The sequence below is a fragment of the Calliopsis andreniformis genome, chromosome 5 (assembly GCF_051401765.1).
Source record: "Calliopsis andreniformis isolate RMS-2024a chromosome 5, iyCalAndr_principal, whole genome shotgun sequence".
Taxonomy (NCBI): Eukaryota; Metazoa; Arthropoda; class Insecta; order Hymenoptera; family Andrenidae; genus Calliopsis; species Calliopsis andreniformis.
In genome coordinates, this window is record NC_135066.1 from 14,696,334 (window position 1) to 14,714,448 (window position 18,115).

General features: G+C 38.4%; 1 protein-coding gene across 1 annotated transcript; it reads left to right on the plus strand.

The window, feature by feature from the left end:
* Positions 1–261: 261 nt before the first annotated feature.
* LOC143178937 (putative ferric-chelate reductase 1 homolog) lies at positions 262–17,696 on the plus strand. Its single transcript, XM_076377880.1, has 12 exons — positions 262–389; positions 7,109–7,428; positions 7,710–7,801; positions 10,076–10,235; positions 12,493–12,690; positions 12,920–13,015; positions 13,452–13,608; positions 14,246–14,472; positions 15,301–15,541; positions 15,651–15,763; positions 16,441–16,554; positions 16,639–17,696. The coding sequence occupies exons 1-12, from the start codon at positions 380–382 to the stop codon at positions 16,777–16,779; spliced, it is 1,869 nt and encodes a 622-aa protein (XP_076233995.1). The 5' UTR covers positions 262–379; the 3' UTR covers positions 16,780–17,696.
* The last annotated feature ends 419 nt before the right edge of the window (positions 17,697–18,115 follow it).

An 18,115-nucleotide genomic window follows, 5' to 3' on the forward strand; every position in this document is an offset into this window, starting at 1 on the left:
GGCACAAAGAGTCGACGCTTCGTCTACGCACACAGATCGGCGCGAGTCCCGAGGATTTCGAGAACGAGCGTCGTGTCGCAATCGTCAGGAAAGATTAATCTTTTTTCCCCCGTGCCGAGACACCACACTCCTCGATCGCGATCAAGAGCTGCATCGTTGCGTTATGGCTTTCCGCGATCCATGATTCATTGGTTTCTACGCGTCGAAACGATGAGTCTGTGACGCGCGTGCTCTTTCGCGAGGATCAGCGAGGATTCTGTGTGTACACCGGAGTTCCGCTACACGTGACTTCACGGCTTGTCGACCGCGTGCTTATCGCCCTGTAAATTAAAACTCGACAGAAACTACGGGGAAAGGAATCGATAAAGGATTGAGCAGCATGGAGCATCGTGAGTATCTCCTCTGTTTTTACTTTGAAATTAACTCTGATCGATGCAGATGATTAGAGGCCCTTTGGCGATCAATTTGGAGCGTACGTTGGAAACTTTTACGCTGATGTGTATGATTTACCTATACGACTGTAATTTTTCCGCACATGACGCGTGAGAAGTAGGTACTTAAATGCTGCAGTTAAAGGCTTAAGAACGCTCTATGCAAAGGTACAGGTTGCTCTTTGATCGAGTTATCGATCTAATAGCAGTTGCGGTGGAATATACTCGACTGTTTTTAATCAAACGCTTTCAAATGGAATGTTTGCGAAAGTAACATCTCGTTGAAGTCAGCGTGGATGTAGCAAATTTTGTTTACAGTTAGAGTTAGACGTTAACTAGTAATCTTACTGGCGAGGGAATTTTTTAGTTACCAGCAATCGGAGCTAAATGTAGTGAAGTCACATGAGCAATTTTTTCGTTAGAAACTGTGTGTTTTTACTAAATTAAAAGTTATCCAAAAGTTGTTACTTTTAAGCTTCGTTCACAATAGTCAAATTACATCACTTTAATTCGATTAGATTTTATCTCTACTTCCCTTAACTCGAGTACCTCGAAACCACTTTACCAATGTAAATCTGTTATTCACTCGACTTTCAACATCCTTTCTTTTTCTAAGTTTCTCCCTAGTTTCAGATTCACATTGATGAAACATTTTCAACTTATTCGATTTTACGTATGTCGTTTGAATCGTGGACTGTGACCTGATGTTTCGTCTAATGGTCGATCTCCGATTTTGAAAGTTTCCTGTCACAGTGAACACCAGTTAAATTTTATTCTCTCGAAGACTGAATTGTGAACCCGACGACTCTTAACGGTTTGGATCAGAGGAATTAAATTTAGCGCGCAATAGATTTTAAAGCGGGGAAAACAATATCGAGGATGTGCCTGTCAGAGGAATGAATCTGGTGCGACGAACGCGGACGTGGCTCATTCGAAATTCCATAGCGACTGGTTAAAAAACAAGTTTCCCCAGTGCACCTGTCACCGGCGGGAGCGTTTTTACGTTGGTGCACGTGGCACAACGGGGCTGTTGTGTCGAACAAATGAAAACGCTGAATTATTACACGAGATCGAGTTCGTTTCGACGCGTAACGTTCCCTAGCCCAATTAAGAAACAAGCGCCGCGGTAATATTTTAGAAAGTTAGTCTGTCGCGGTGCTGGAAAGTTCGACTTTCTTTCTCTCGATCCGCCGCTAACTCGAAATCGATTATCGATAAGACAGCCACGTCCAATGGGATTAAAATGTATTGTCGGGTACTCCCTTCGATAATTCCTTTAACGAAAAAGGAAACGAGTTTCGCTGAGAGTTTAAACTGCTAAGGTGGCGTTATTTGTTGGGCCACCAGAAGTGCAGCAAATTATGCAACAAATTTGCTGAAAACTTCCTTCCCCGTTTCAATGTTTGCTAAGAGAAAATCGATTGTCGGCGATGTGTCAGTGTCATGCATAATTTAGAATAGATTATTCGAAGCTTCTTCAGCGAGCTGCTTTTTGACCTAAATCTAAAAGTAAAATTTTTATCTTTTAATATGTAACGGTATTTATATTAATAAGTTGTAAATTGCTTTAAATGAGGTAATTTTTATTCCACACTCGCCGGTGATAGCGGTTGTTGGGTTGAGTGAGCAATAATCTGGCTCGCTAACATAGCGACTTTAAGAACTGTGTTCAGTTGGTTTGATTTGGTAGGAACAAACAAGTAAACAGGGTGCGGTAAATGCATAAAATATGTAATAGCGAAGTAATGACAACTAGTTTGTCACGGTAGCCGAAGGATCTAAACACAATGCTCAGCGAGGAATTTCTAGGACAAGAGAGCAACGTTACTATGGTGACAGTCCGCCAAACACGAGGTTACCGATTGTATCGAAGCACTTCTAGATACGTATGTGAAGTGTTTCGCGGAAAACTACTATTTTCATTGAACGGCGTTTCCTTTATTTATGTCGCAGCCGTTGTTATCCTTAATTCCATTCTCCCTACAGACACACGTTCGCCTTATGGAACTGTTGTGGTCGACATTTAGCTATCTAATTATTATATTAAGAAATTGTTAATTATTGAACGATTAGTGTTACATTCTTTTGAAGACATGTGAATGTATAAGCCCGATTCACGATTGAATGTTTCTCCATTATCGAATTGCGTATTGGACCAGTTTCTCAAATTTTTCGATTGCTTAAATGTTTGAAATAATCTAAGCATCTTTATCTATGAAATAGTTTGACTTCAAGGAAACAGAGTTTAGAATTTCTAGAAAATTTCTGGGAAATAAATCTCGATCAATTCATATGAGACACAGCTTAAATTTAACGAAGTGCATTAATTGCAGATTTTATTGTAATAAAGAATGTAAAGTAATTTAAGCTTTTTTATTCGATTCATATATTTCTAAATTTGCTTCTTATGATTTGGTGAACAATTTAAAGTGATGGTACCTATTACAAGATAAATGAAAATAATTGCATAATTTAATGCATATTTATTAATCTTTTAGAAAAATGGTATAAAATGTTTAGCGTCTCCTTTGACAATTTAAATATTCCTAATGTGGCGGTGGAGACCACGTTGAGAAACACTGCTAGATCTATTCTAGGTTACGGAGATTGTCACTAGATGGCTATCAACTGTAACCAATTCTCGAATTTTAAATAGGTACTTTATGGAAACAGATAAATTTCATAAGTTTTTAGTAAATGAAACGTAAATTTGATAGTTGTAATAAATGTTATTTTGTACGTTGAATAATTGGGTTTTGCAGTCCCACAACAGAATTCATTATATCCCGTGGGATTTATTGTATTGCGCAAGCCTTTGAAATTAGAGAAAAGATAAACGATGCGTAATGTTATTTTATATACGCCTGTGACGTATAGCATGTACTATGTCTGACTCATACATTGCTTCTGTCATGTATAATTCAAACAGAAGCACATGATTATAAGCATCCTAAAAGCATAGATAAACTATCGTATAACCGTTCTGGTTTTATTTTCGAAATTCTCTTTCATAAGTCGTCATGCAATGTCATGCAAAGAAAATCCGTTTCCAAGAAATAAAAGGTTACTCTACGTCAGTCACCCTATTTTAGTCCTCCATAATAACCTAATTACGCTTCATAAAAAAGTCAAGAGGGAATTAAAGAGAAAAAGCAACAATTCAATTTGTATTCTGTCAGCCCCTATTTTATGCATTCATTTTTTCCTACAAATTTTCATACAATATTTAGAATTTTATTTCTTTCACTCTCCTTAATTAGAACAAAGCCACATCTCGCTGAATTATTCGCTCATTTCATCCAACGCGTTTCTTGCTCTCCAATTTTTCCACCACACTTCGAAACTAAAACGAATTAAGCAACGAAGGGGATGGGGCTACCCAAAATCGAATTTCTGTTTTTCATCTCCGAGATCCTCGTTTTCTCCGAATTAGAAACTTGCGAAGATCAAGAAGAAAGCGTGGGGTCGGTGTACCGCATTTCAGTTTTGCGAAATAAAATAAGAATGATGTGGCCACAGTCGTCAGTGCAACCGCGATCCATGGATCGATGCTTGAGCTTCGCGCGCGCAGGCCAGAAGGGAATAGACCGCGAAACACGAGGCGGTCGAAGCCTTGTGCTCGTTCCTTCGAACAATGCCGTAATGATACATGATAATAGCTGACGAAGCGCGTGATTACCGGCCTCCTTAACTACCAATCTGTCATTCAAACGCTATTTCAATGAATGGATTTTTATCCGACGGTTCCTCCATTAGGACGGGAACCGGCGAAAAAACAATGTCCCCGTTTGACGCTATTGTTGGTACCTTCACGCGCGTTCCTTCTTGTACCTCTTCTTCTCTTCTATAGTAAAGCAGCTCCATAGAAGCGTAAGCTGTTTTCCAATACACTGCTGTAATTAGAAGGCGGTAATTATCGATTGCTTTTACAAATCATTACTTTCGACTTTCGAATTGTCTTAATTGTCAATTCAAATTGAAGCAGGTTACAATACGTATTTATTGTAAATGGAATTTTTATTGAATGGATCAACATATCTTTTTTAAATAGAAATTTGAATGTACAGTTTTTCTAAAATAGATAGTAGACACTGTAGATAGTAGAATGACAATAACTAAAACAGTTGCAAAGATTTAACAAAATTATTAATTTTCTATAATTGAAGACTCTATTCTTTGTTTTTTGAGTCGTTTTTAGAATCTCGTGAAAGGGTTTGTTATCCTCAGTTATAGACACAGATATTATGCCTGATTTGATATCACTAACTCAAGAAATATTATTATTGTATCCATTAAAATTAAATAATAAGAGGGTCTTAGTAAATAGGAAAAGCTTATTCTGTTGTATTCTATGTGTATTATTGGATCGTTTAGATCAGAAAATTCCAGGGCACTCAGTATAAATAAGTAATTTAAAGGAAAGGTATCGATCTCCGGTTGTTTCACGTAATGAAAGACATGCTCGTTAGTGGAACGAGGTCTGGACGTTGAAGCATTCAACGGTGGTAAAAAAGTCTCCTTGTTCAAAGTTTAGAGAAGCAAATCGCGAACATCTCTGCGAATTTGATCCAGCACGTGATGTTTTGCCACAATCTCTTCTCTTTTTCTGTGCGATGTGCCACGATATCTTGGTTGGATGTTTTCTCAGGGTAAACAGCTGAAATGGTCGCGACAATGCACAAATCCACGACTATATGGCATTTATCACGAGACGACGTCAAAGAAACGCGTGCAAGAAGGAAGGTGTCATTTTGCAAGCACTTGACACGCTACATCTGCCTCGAGTAAATCGAAGCACGTACAGGAAAATGTGTGTTTGTAATTGAAAATTACAACTTGGTATTTTGTCGGGCCAAGTGTTTAATTTTGACAAAATTATGTATTTCACTTTATGGAGATTAATTTTTCTGGTCTGCGCGTGGGAAATGGAAAATTTCAAACTCATTAAGTTCAACAACTAACAAATGGAAAATTTCAAATTCATTAAGCTTGAAGAATTTTGAGGATTCTGAATATTCTGATAATGCAATATTGTAGACAATAATGCAAGCAAGTAGAATTCATCTTCTCTTAGATTTATAATTATGGAATTATTTACGGAATTTTTTCCATAAAATGCAATATTGTATTACTGGACTCAGACTATCTGTTTCCTCCAATAGAATGATTCAGCGGGAATGCAGAATTTTTTCGTGACTAAGAGGAAGTAATGCAAAAAGTTTGTCGTGTTTTATATTATCAGCATGGAATAAATTGAGTTTACTTAAAATTAACATTGTTTGGTATAAAAAGAATACATGAAACAAGTGCTGTATCACTTCTTCTCATGAAAATTCAGTATTATTCTTACGTTATAAAAAACTACGCAATCATTTCGAGTAATTTTACCCAAGAATGTTTTGTTACGTCTTTAGAGATGTACCTACGTATAAGTTTTGCATCGTTGTCTTATTCTAAGTCTGATTTAAATTTCAAGGAAAAGCAAGAAGAAAGGAATTCATTTTGTTAATCATACACACGGGGCTGTCCTTTTAAGTGGCTTTAACTGTTCATGATAATTGAAGGCTCGTCCACTGGCATCGTATGCACCCAAAGCGAATGACTTAGCATCAAAGTCGCGTGCTACCCACGCGTGAAAGACACTGGCTTTCACCTATCGGGTTTTGTTAAACAACCCACATCATTTCTTTGCTTGCACATTTCTAGACAATATCGAAACACCTCTGTGCTCATTACGTAATTTTCAGAGCTTAGTTCTTAATTTTTCGGAAGACGACAAATTGTTCCATTGTATCCATGAAAATTGCAATGTCTCACGAAGACTATAAAGAGAAATCGTGAAAAATCTGCAATTGCATAGCTGTCTTACAATGCAGAGAGAAAGAACAGTTTTCTCTTCTGATTCAGCCTTGGATCTGTAGATACCTAATCTGTTATATGGTAGGAAAAATAATATTGAAAAATAATATTTAGAAGATCGAGTATAAAATAAAGAGAATGAAAACAATAGCTTGCCGTTTGAAACATGAAACTAGTTCAACTGAAGGAACTCCAGGAAACCATGGTCTGTTCATGGAGGTGACTAATGCGCGGAATTTTCTTGTTTAAATAGTTCAATGGGCACGAGTGATACATACGGAAAATTTGAGAGCATAATTCGTAGATTTCTTAGTATATGTAGATTACACACTAACCAAGAATTAATTTCAATTCGTGAATTTCCAATCTTTGCAATATGAAACAGGATTAGAAATAGTATGAAATTTCTCCATAGCAAATCTATAAGAATTTGCCAAGTTAAACCTGGTCTACTGCCAAGTGCTAAGAGACCTAATTTCTAAAGCTTTTTAATTTTGTTGCACGATGTCAAACAGTCAAACAATTAAACAGCATTAAAAAAGAAGTTGCAGACAAAAATATCTACCTTATCCTTCTATACTGTTTTCCAAAATTTCGGCACATTATTCTGAATCAACATGTAGTAGGTACCTATATAGTACAGAGTACGTCTGACACAGTTAATTAATCATTCTGACGAGATCTAGAACATAATTTTAAAGTTTAATTATTCATTTGTGCAACATTCCATACGTATGTATATTGTTGTCTACTCTTTATTCCTCATCGCTATTTTTCAAATGCAGAAAAACTGACAATTTCTCTTTTTTCTGTTGCAGGAAGAGGGAAGACACTTTTACTCTTCCTGAGTCTGCTTTTCATCGAAACGTTGGGTTTACCAAAGGGAGCGCCGCAGAGTGCATGCAATGATCTAATACCCCTACACCCTAGAAGCAGCATCCAGGAAAGCCCTCCCCCTTACCAAGTTTTACCAGCTGCGGGACAAGGCAGGGTTCGTCTGATTCTAGGAAGTCCTCAGGGTCTTGCCTACGAGGGTTTCATGATAGTCGCGCGCGACGCCGAAACTGGCGAATTTGTGGGGGAATTTGCGAATCTGCCTGATTTGGCGCGAACAGTCGAGTGCACCCAAGGTATCAAAGTAAGTACTTCATACTTTTTTTTTTTTTTGACTGTTTTCGAGCATCGATTGGTATTGGAGTGTCCTCGAGCAAGCGCGCGAAACTGTTTTTTAAGGTACGAGCAAGGTTTTCCTTAGATGATTAGAAAGTTAGATAACTGGCAGGAACGTTTCCGTAACGGAGCCTATTAAGTTAAGGAATTCAAGGCTGAGTGAATCACGTGTCGCGCGTTTTTTCGAAGGACGCGAACAATGTACCCATTTTAATCGGCTGTAAAACGTTTTTCCTTGGTTTGTTGTAGAATGCTGTGACTCACACTAATACTAGCAAGAAACACAATCTTGAGTTCGACTGGGAGGCTCCCGCCGATTACGAGGGCACCATTGTCTTCAAGTGAGTATTAAATGCCTGTTGTTCTACTTTTCTCATTATGATCCTATTGAGATTTTTAACGCCTATAAGGAAAGGTTATCATAGATTTCAGTTTCTGATGGTTTAGGCGTTTTGGGTCGCAAGGATGGTCTGGCTTTATTGGATTTGCTCATAAGTGAATTTGCATCGGTGCAGTGGTACACAGTGCAGTGAATGTACCGTGACGATACGGCTGTTGGGCGTGTAAAGGGAATAACTTATGGGAATGCGGAAGCAGCGTGAATCGAGTCACGAAAATCAAGCGCCGCCGTACTTTCACATTAAATTTTCTCATAATCCTCACTGGCTCGTCACGACCTGTTAGATCTAAAGGTCTTTCAATTTCAGCACCACTTTGAACTTGCACAACTCTCTACATCATGCAGTAGTACTGTGACTATCGATTACTGTGAACATTATACCTCATGAACCTGTTAGATTGCTTTATTTGCTTAACAAATGGGCCCATTCTCTCACAATTATTCAAAGTACAAATTAAGAAATCAGAATATCTTAAGTCACCATTTCACAATATTCATAGCATTCATAGATATTTCATAAGATGCATAGAATTCAATGATGCATACACTCTTGTGTTATTCTTAAAAAAAAAGTGTATTCGATAAGTAATACGAGCAACAAATTTATGACCTATTCATAATATATCAAAGATTCAAATTGATTAATTCCTATCTTGAGCAACATCTCACCTTATCACCTTCTTCATAATCGAACTCGAACTGTAGAAGGGAAAGGAACATCAATTTGTATTCCGCATCTGAGGAGATAAGCGTATAAATTACGATCTTCCGGGTCAACGTGATGTAACCTATTATCGTCCAGCCATGGGAACGAAAGATAACAATGTCGAGAAAGGAACAGCGATCGTCGCTGAGGCCAAAGTGTTGAAAAATCGTTATAGTAGCAACGGGGAGTGAAGTTCGCGCGAAAGGTTAGAGAATTGTGAACGAGTTGAAAGACAATTTACGTCGAAGGGGTTATTTACGGTGGGCAAACGTGAACTGGCCAAGTTTTAATGGGTCGGACCTGTGTGCCTCTATTAATTGAGCATTCAGGAGGAGCTGAGAGCAGCGTCGATTATGAGCGGGAAAACTTTATAACGAATGTCTCGAGCGTTTCTCGCACCGTTATGCGCCGTTTAGATTGTACATTCTGCACACACTGTGCCGCGTGCCACGCGTTCGTTCCTAATCGTAATTCATATGCCGACAGATCGCCGCGTGTTACGTGCTCCCGCTACCATCCCCATTGCTCCCGAGACCGAGTTTCGTCCTAGAAATTAACCGTACTATTAATCGTTGCGATCTTGACACGGTTGCTGGAAGTAATTTAATATATTGTGCTGGGTGTCCTAAATAAACGTTGAAGTATTTATGGAGGTAGGAAAGTTCAAACTATGAACTTTTACTTTGTAGAGTTAATGTCGTATCGCGTCGAGACATTTAAGAGCTCTTTTTATGTAGTTCACTGAGTATTTTGGGCTCACAAAATTCTTTTTTACTCTCTCTAATTTATTCAACAGTCTAAGACTAAGTTCTGGATCATGAGTGACCACGATTCATAGTGCTTCCCTGAAGTATAGTGATTTGAGATCATTGGTCAGCTGATCGATCAAACACACCTCTGGTGCGCCATGATGCATAACATGAGGAGGTACACTTAAGTAATGGAACGCCACTAGGCACACACATTCTATCCCCTGATGAAGCTAACTGGGAACACTCTTCCCAAAGGACACGACTTATTCTCGAAGGCCTCAAATATCTGATTTACTTTCTTAGCTCTTGTTTGGACAGCGTTCTAGGGTTCCAAAAAACTAGTACTAATCCTGAGACTCTCCTGGGCACCTGACCTACCATACAAACACTTATTGTTAGAAATGTTAGAAACTTGAATCCCTGCTATTTTTACAGTCACTGTACTTGGGGGATGCAGTACATGGCTCGTCCAAAACTTCTCGTTTCCTTTCCACTAGTTAGGCTGTGGTTACAGTAATATACACCACAATACTACACTATAACCAAGCTTTGAAGCAAGAACGAATTAGTCCTTTTCCTTTACCAGACTCATTACGATAGATCTAGAAAGCTTCACTTGACTTTCTTGGCTGTAAGGTATTCTGCTCTAGGTTCAATTAGAATAGGACGAATAACTCCAAATCCACCCCAAGAGGACTTAATCCCTCACTGGTCATACAGTCCCGCATGCACTCACTGATTGCCTGGTGTGTTACAGGTCCACCTTCGCGCAGGATTATAGCACGTATTGGGTCGGCGTTGAATCGCCACGAGTCAACGTTCGCAAACGGTCCATCGACGTATTGACCTCGTCCACACCGATCAGCACACAGAGAACAACTACACCGCCGTATTATAGTCCGACAGTCGATTACGAGGTAAGTATTCATTTGTTACGTTCTGACTGTCGATCACGAAGCAAACCGTGCTTTTCACACCCGATAATCATAGCGATCGAGATAATCAACTCCGCGTGGGAACATGAACGAAGTGATATCGAAGCGTGCAACCTTTGAAATATTCCCCTTTTGTGATGTCTGTTTGCTATTGAAACTGCATGCCTAGCGAGGATGCGTTATACTGATTTCGTTAACGAGATTAACTATGGGTTTAAATTAACTAAGTTTCCACGCGAGCATGATTAAGGGAGAGAATTACATTTCCAGTGAATGAAGGAAGAGGGAAGAGTTGCTTCGAGAAATCATAGAAATTGTTAGAAGGTAATTGATGATAGCTCCCTCAGCGGAAATAAATTAAAAGATTAGATAGAATTGTTTGTGGAAGGTAGTAATAAAGGATGAGTACCTGGGGTAACCATCAATCGAAAGTAAGTTCATGGTTTAACAAATATTGCCTAGCGATTTTCAACCACATGTATTATGCATATACACACCTAAGCACGCGAATGCAGTTAGTTTTACGTATAAATGCATAATTTTGACTCCTAGATATGCGTTCTCAGTTTTATGGATTATATTTCATATACTTTCGCCGCTCACTTTCATTTTGGACAAACCAAGATCATGGCTATGATTTTTATTGGTGTCATGGATTCCATATTAACGATTGTCTTTTACAGTTTTGTATCTTCATTGCATCGACGTGTGCGAACGAAGCGCACTGATAGCAATAAAGCAGGAATATATTCTCTTTAATATCGTGTTGATCAAATTTAATACGCAGAGATTAGATGGTCGACCAACTTAAACGTACAAGAGTTTGCTACCTTCCCTTGTTAAATATGGAAATGAACAGTTTGATGTTAAACTAACAAGGCTGGTTATAATTCAGAGATTTCGAGTCACTAATTGAATTGGTGAATTGCAGAAGAGTAGAAATCCGAAATTAACCATTTTCAAATAATCTTAAAACTTCTATATACATATATAAAATGCATAAAATTACACATTGAGGTCAAATATTGTAAAATCTGGTTTCTAGACTTCTACTCTTCTTAAACTCACTCAATTTAATAACCACCTTTAGGACTACTTTTTGACGTTCTCCTATATCAGAGTAGTAACACTCGAAGCACTCAAGAGGTGTGAACGAACTTATTATTCATCTTGCATTAATACTACGAATCCAGCAACAATTACCGATAGCCACCGTTGCAATTACTCTGCTTCACGAAGTGTGTCTAGGGGAAGACTGCTCATCATACTTCTTCCTCGGCGACTTCCGTTTTCCGTGTCGTTGAAGCGTACTCGTAATTAGCCATTCAGAGGAGATAATCGACTGGTCCAACGAAGCGCACTTAAAAGTCGTTACGTTGGCGCACGTTCCAGGGTGACGTGAATGCCACTGCCCTGGGCAAAGGTTTCACCTAGTATCCCAGCAAACACTCGGCTGGATTGACTTGGCAGGATGAATGAGATGAAGATACAGGTCGACAACGTCTTTTTTGCGTTATCGTCCTCATTAACCGGTCCACTTTCGAAACAAGATCGGCGTGAGAAAAGGCACTGCGCGGACGAATCCCTCCACGTCGGTTTCGTACTTGGAAACTTTATTGAGGAGTTGCTGAAGTACTCTGAACTACTCCATTAACCGCCTGACGCAAGCTGGTTATACACCCGCGCAACACGTCACGGAATAGGATTCCTCGTGTCGGAAATATCTTGGTATTTCGGATGGAAATAAATCTTTTCCGAGTCTCGCGAAACTTTCCCCTGGGTTTGATTTATGCCCTACGATAAATGTAACTCGGTGAAAGATGACGAGCGCTGTTGTTCACTCATCGACGTCTATTCGAGCTATTGTTCCCCCGTTTTCGCCTCAGGTCGCTATTGTTTCCTATTTTCACTTCATGGGTATCCTGGCATCACTGAAATGGGGAACTTAGTCGTATTACATACTTCGTATTAGAGAAACAAAGATGTTAGGGCTTATGCTGTTATCTTACGAGGGTGTGTCCTTTGATTATAGACGTGATGAAGGGTGGGGTGCTTTCCTAAGGAAATGAATTATGTTGACTGTTTTATAAACATTATTGAGGCAAATAGCCAACAAGTGTAGTCACTCTAGGATAAGTATGTTGGAAAATTAAAATTTAACTAGTTCGTGGTTTATCGAATAACTATTCCAAGATATTTTGGGTCTGAGGTAGCACGATTAAATTTGCTTGGTTTTCAGACGAAGGACGCAGAGGACCCCATATACTCCGGATGTGGTCAGACGAAGAATTGCTTCGGTTCACCCGCAGGCTGCATAAAGACGAAAAATTGCATGGCGATGGTCACTGTAGTCGTTCGTGGCGATCGATATCTCTTCGAAATGCAAGCACGCGACAGTAAATACGTTGCGGTTGGTTTGTCCGATGACAGTAAAATGGTAAGCACAAGAAACTTTGTTTTGTCGACTGCAGAATCAATTAGGTTAGACCATAGTTCGTTCGAACTATTTATGCAGCATAGATCATAACGAGCATTTACGCAACAATAGTACTAATTAAGTTTGTAGCTTCAGAGCATAGTCAGAATCTGCACTTTGATTCGCATAAGAGAAACCACGATTTCAATAACTCCGAGAGTCAACGATTATTTAATCCTTTGTTGCGCAGGGCGATGACAGCGTAGTCGAGTGTACGAATGAAGGAGGACAAGTGGCATTGCACATGTCTTGGAACTCTGGAAAGCATAATATGCGGCAACCCATGGTTTGTATTCCACTATTTGCATCGTTGAAACGTTCATTGAAATAATGAGATTCGTGCAGTTAATGTTCTCAGCTAACGAATATCAGATCAGTGGGTTCATTAATATCGCTCACAATCAGTATATATCCCATTATATCTAATATTTGTTATTATTTTAATTTGTAAATAGTATAATAAATAACAATTTACATCGTATATATTTTTATATACGATGAATTAAAAAGAGACAGTGTAAAGTATTAAGGTCAGCGTTATGCTAGCGACTTATCAGCAGGTGAAATGAATATGATCTTGATTCAGCGAACTCTGTGGTCTGGTGGTTGACTTTCGCTTGTAGGTTACATCGTTAGCGATCGATGCCTCAGGCACTGATTTTGATTTGTGGTTTCCGAGAAACGCACCGATGACCTTGCTCCATTTACCATTTTCATTGCAGCAGGAAGGAGCTATACAGTTGGAGGGGAGCTCAATCAAGGATGACGTAATCTCTTGTAAATTTTGGAGAGAGAAAACTACAGTCGTTCAAGGCCGCGAATATGACCTCGTCAACACACCTTACAACCTTCTTGTTGCCGCTGGCAAGAGTCTGAAGAGTACGTAATCGTTCTTCCCTATCCGTATGCACATCAGAGTAGTAAAAGAGCGTCTGTGAAAAGGAGTTTGAAAATCAAATATGTACATCCATTTTGTTTCGCCTATTGAGTTTCAGAATGCAGAGCAGTACAGAACTCCATATTCCAATGTCTGTTTATTAAACATGAATATTCAATATATTAACAATGCAATATTATAATCAAGTAATCATATTGCTACATAATGGCTCTGTTCAGCGCCAAGTAGAGAAAACTGTATCCATTTAACGGAGTGTTTTAAAGCAGACCTGGATTAAGGTTTTGTGAGGCCTGGGGCTGATATACTATAATATTCTCTACTTTTTCAGAGGATTTTATAAGGAATAACTATTTTCAATTTCTGAGTTATGGTAATCTCCAAAGCTCCACAGTAAATGTCTCCTTTGAAGGAAACAATTAATAAATCCAAGATAATTTTTTTCTCAAGTATTTGCAGAAATTTATTTTAATATATGAAAAAATTAGGCCCAAGGTTATAGTTTCCCCCTTAATCCAAGCCTGCTCTAAAGAGATAATTATAGAGAATAATAAATTCCTACTGCATATTTTAATCGAAAGTAGAGGAATATTTAAAGAAATGGCGTATTAAAATGTTCAGGTAATGGCGTCGGTTTTCACGATACGGTTTATGACGCGACTGGCGGCGCAAAGTTGCTATCCGATGTCGGGGGTTTCACAACAGCCAGCAATGTTCTAATTCGTATCCACGGCGCACTGATGCTGGCCTCCTGGATTGGCACCGCGTCGATCGGCATCCTTCTTGCCAGATACTACAGGCAAACGTGGGTCGGTTCCCAGCTGTGTGGAAAGGACCATTGGTTCGTTGTAAGTATCCCACTTTTTTTTGTAATCGGACACACGGACGGAGCCGAAGGATTTTCGAATCGTGAAATTAATGACACCGAGGGTGTGTGTGAAGACACCTATTTAGCTGGTCGGTGGTGGCTGTCCTTGGGTCCATGAATCTCAGAATATAGGAACGTTCACAGAGATTAATCAGAGGAACCATGAATGAAAAAACGATGACGCCTGTTTCATGCTTCATTCGTGGGGAAAATTAACAATATCTATGCATGAACGTAATCATAATTTGAATGCTACTGCATTAATTGGTTTGTATAATCAAATTTTAATTGGCAATACATCGATGTATTTAATGACGATCGTTATGATAATTGTTTTGTTAGGTATTTGGGTACTAATTATTCACGCTTCAAACTTTATTTGGTAGAATGTGTAGAACATTATTTGAGTAATGATTAGGAAATGATGTTAGTTGTCATGTTCGTAGCTGATTTTGTAATAATTGAAGTATTTATGTTTTACTACCTTCCTTTACCTTAAAAATGGGGTTACATTTGATACTTCTGAGAAAGTGGTCTAAACGTTCCAGAAGAACGTTGAAACTTGGCTGATGGCCAAGGATAACGTGGAACTTAACTTAGCTGGTCGAAAGGTACTTAAATTGTAATCGAGTTCCTTAGCTGTGCTCATTTATCTGTAACATATGTTTCAAGTATCAACACACTGTTATATTACCGTTACAGTCTTGATCTTATTCTTGCGTTGCGATCGTGGAGCGTTCTATGAATAAAAACATTATATTATTCCTAAAAACTATGTTCTATAGGAGATTATGTTTTTGCCTTCAAGTGGCATAGATTCTTCATGATACTGACGTGGTCAATGACGATAGCAGCATTCGTGATAATATTCGTTGAATTGGGTGAATGGAGTTCCGAAGTGATACACGCATCACTGGGATTAGCTACCACGATCTTGGCCTTCATTCAGCCATTTATGGCAGCCGCGAGGCCTCATCCTGGAGCACCACGAAGACCTCTTTTCAATTGGGTGCATTGGTTCGTTGGGAATGCAGCGCAGATTTGTGGCAGTAAGTTTTACCCCGATATCTCTAGCTATTTTCCTTTTCCCTCTCCTTTTTTTTTGTTATTTGTTTGGCGGATAATAGGTTAACCATTGCATTGAAATTCCTTTCACAGTAATCGCAATTTTCTTCGCGGTTCGACTGAACAAGGCCAAACTGCCGGAATGGGTCGACTGGATTCTGGTTTCTTACGTGGTATTCCATATTCTGACTCACCTCGTGCTCACGGTAAGGATATTTCGATATTTTTATAAAGTACGATTTTAAGTATACCTAGTTGACTTATGCAAGCATGGCTGCTTCGTTTTATCCATATAAAGTGTACCACTTTGATCTATAAATGGATATCCTTAGAAAAAAGTGAATGTGCAAGGGTTGGAAGACTGGGTCGAGGAAATTAGAATGTCATAGGGAAAAGTATTATAGATAAGGTGTCAAGGGCATTTTATAATTATTCCATCTTTTTTACACAGTATGCCAAGCTTTACTTTATAATAAAATATATTTATTGAGAACGCTCTGTACACGTTCTCTTATCTTTTAACAGAAATTGTTTACTTAAGATATTCACTCGGAAGCAATGCAATAAATATTTCAACTGCTCGTAACAGAGAATAAAGTTTCAAATTGATTCAGTTAATTAATACCTTATCGCAATTACTTATGCTCCCCTTTAATATAGCGTGTAAAACACCGTAAAATCGTAGCGATAGAGTGAACATAGTGTTGTACTACATTTGAAACGTGTAAGTGTCAATTACCCAGGCTGATGCATTGATAATTATCTCGATTATGTAATCGAGTTAGAAATTCGGGTTACATGAAATTTCAGATTTGTCTTTAATTTTCACCTAATTACTCCAAGAGCACTGTTATGCAATAATGGAAATCGATGTCTGTTACAGTTTGTTGGATGTGCCTCTGATAGACAGGCTAGTCAGAGGGTGAATTCATTCCCTATGAAGGACATGCATTCTCGTGGATCAATGGTTCATCCAGATGCGAGGCAGGACGCTCCTGTAAGTTTCATCTCTTAATGATGCTTCAACAGTCTTTTGTAAGAAGATTGTTTAACTTTTCCATTTTGTGTTTGTTCAATGCAGCACTCAGGGTTGAGAAAATTCATCTTCGGCATATATTTTGTGGTGATCGTTCTCTTTTGCGTGGCCCTCATTGTTATCACCGTCCTAGCGCCCATAGAAGAGACTTGGGCCACCTTCACGAACACCATCAAGAATTATTAAGTGTCATTTAACGACGACTCCGAACATGATATTTGCATGGGTTGATTGCGCACGAATGCGTGAAACGTCTCGTGGCGTCAAGAAGCGTCGTCGTTGTTGCGACAAGTTTCAAACTGCTTCGCACAGAGTATGTATCCTCGAGTGACTGTCTATATGTAAATGAGCCTGGAAGTGACATAAGTCATCGCTTATAGAACTATATCAGAACACGGATTGTATGACAATATTAGTTGACTACATCGAATGCCAGAAAGTAGATTGGAATTAGCAAAACTAGTGATTACTACAGATGTTCTGCCGTAATTAACGACGGTACATAGAACATAGCGAATCGATTCGATTGGCTCATTCGTTGACAATAACACCTTTATACAGTTTGCATTGTTTCCCGCTAGACTGACTGATCTTTAAACTTCTTGAAACGTGTAAGAGCACAAACGTCCGTCCACAATACGATATGAAACATTCAAGTGCAAAATATAAGGGAATACCTTATTTTTTATTTGTATGAAAAAGGCATTATTTCGGTTATAATTGCGATATATGATCGCAATGCGTATTTTGTTGTTCATTAAAATCTCTTTGAGAGATTCGTTTGTAAGGTGCTTCTATATTTAAGTCTTTATCCCAGTAAGATATATGCAGGATTCATATTTATGGTAATGTTTACAGTATTAGATTTTATATAATGTATTTTTGATGTTTACAAATGTTTGCATTAACTTTTTTACTGCAGAGTGTTGTTATCTTATGTACAAAATACAAATTAGAATTTCTTCAATTCACGTTATAGAATTGCGTTTTAACCAGTATGATAATATTTTTTCATATGCTACGAACACTGTAACAAACACAAAGTAAATGTATCTGTATAATTGCATACTGTGCAAAAAGTAATATAATTCGGTGGAAATACATATTTGTACATTTCAGTTCTTCCATAAATGTTCTTTCGTAAACGGTGTGCGTTTGAAAACGCATTTGATATCGTTACGTTGATGTTCCCTCGTAACGTCCAATTTTCTTCGATATCGTTACGCAGTTACGACAAATTTCTTTCAGTACATTTGCTTCGAGTTTTCTTGGAGCAAGGATTATCCATTTATCGTTTAAGGTTTTACAGAACGACCTGCTGGTTGAACTCGATTAACTGCTAGAGGTCGTTGTTAATCGGTTTAAGCGGAATTTGAATTTACTTAAACGACCAGTGAAAGTCGCGAACCAAGTACTTAGGCTACTGTTTCTTATTTCTTTACACCTTTACTATTTTACAATAGAAGCTGATGTTACAAGTTTATATTTCCTCGTTAAATACGGTCTATTATTTATGATTACA

Excerpts from the sequence above, each read along its gene's own strand:
- LOC143178937 (XM_076377880.1), top strand. Across the intron at positions 15,764-16,440 it reads TGACTCACCTCGTGCTCACG|TTTGTTGGATGTGCCTCTGA; the intron begins GTAAGGATATTT and ends TGTCTGTTACAG. Across the intron at positions 16,555-16,638 it reads ATGCGAGGCAGGACGCTCCT|CACTCAGGGTTGAGAAAATT; the intron begins GTAAGTTTCATC and ends TGTTCAATGCAG.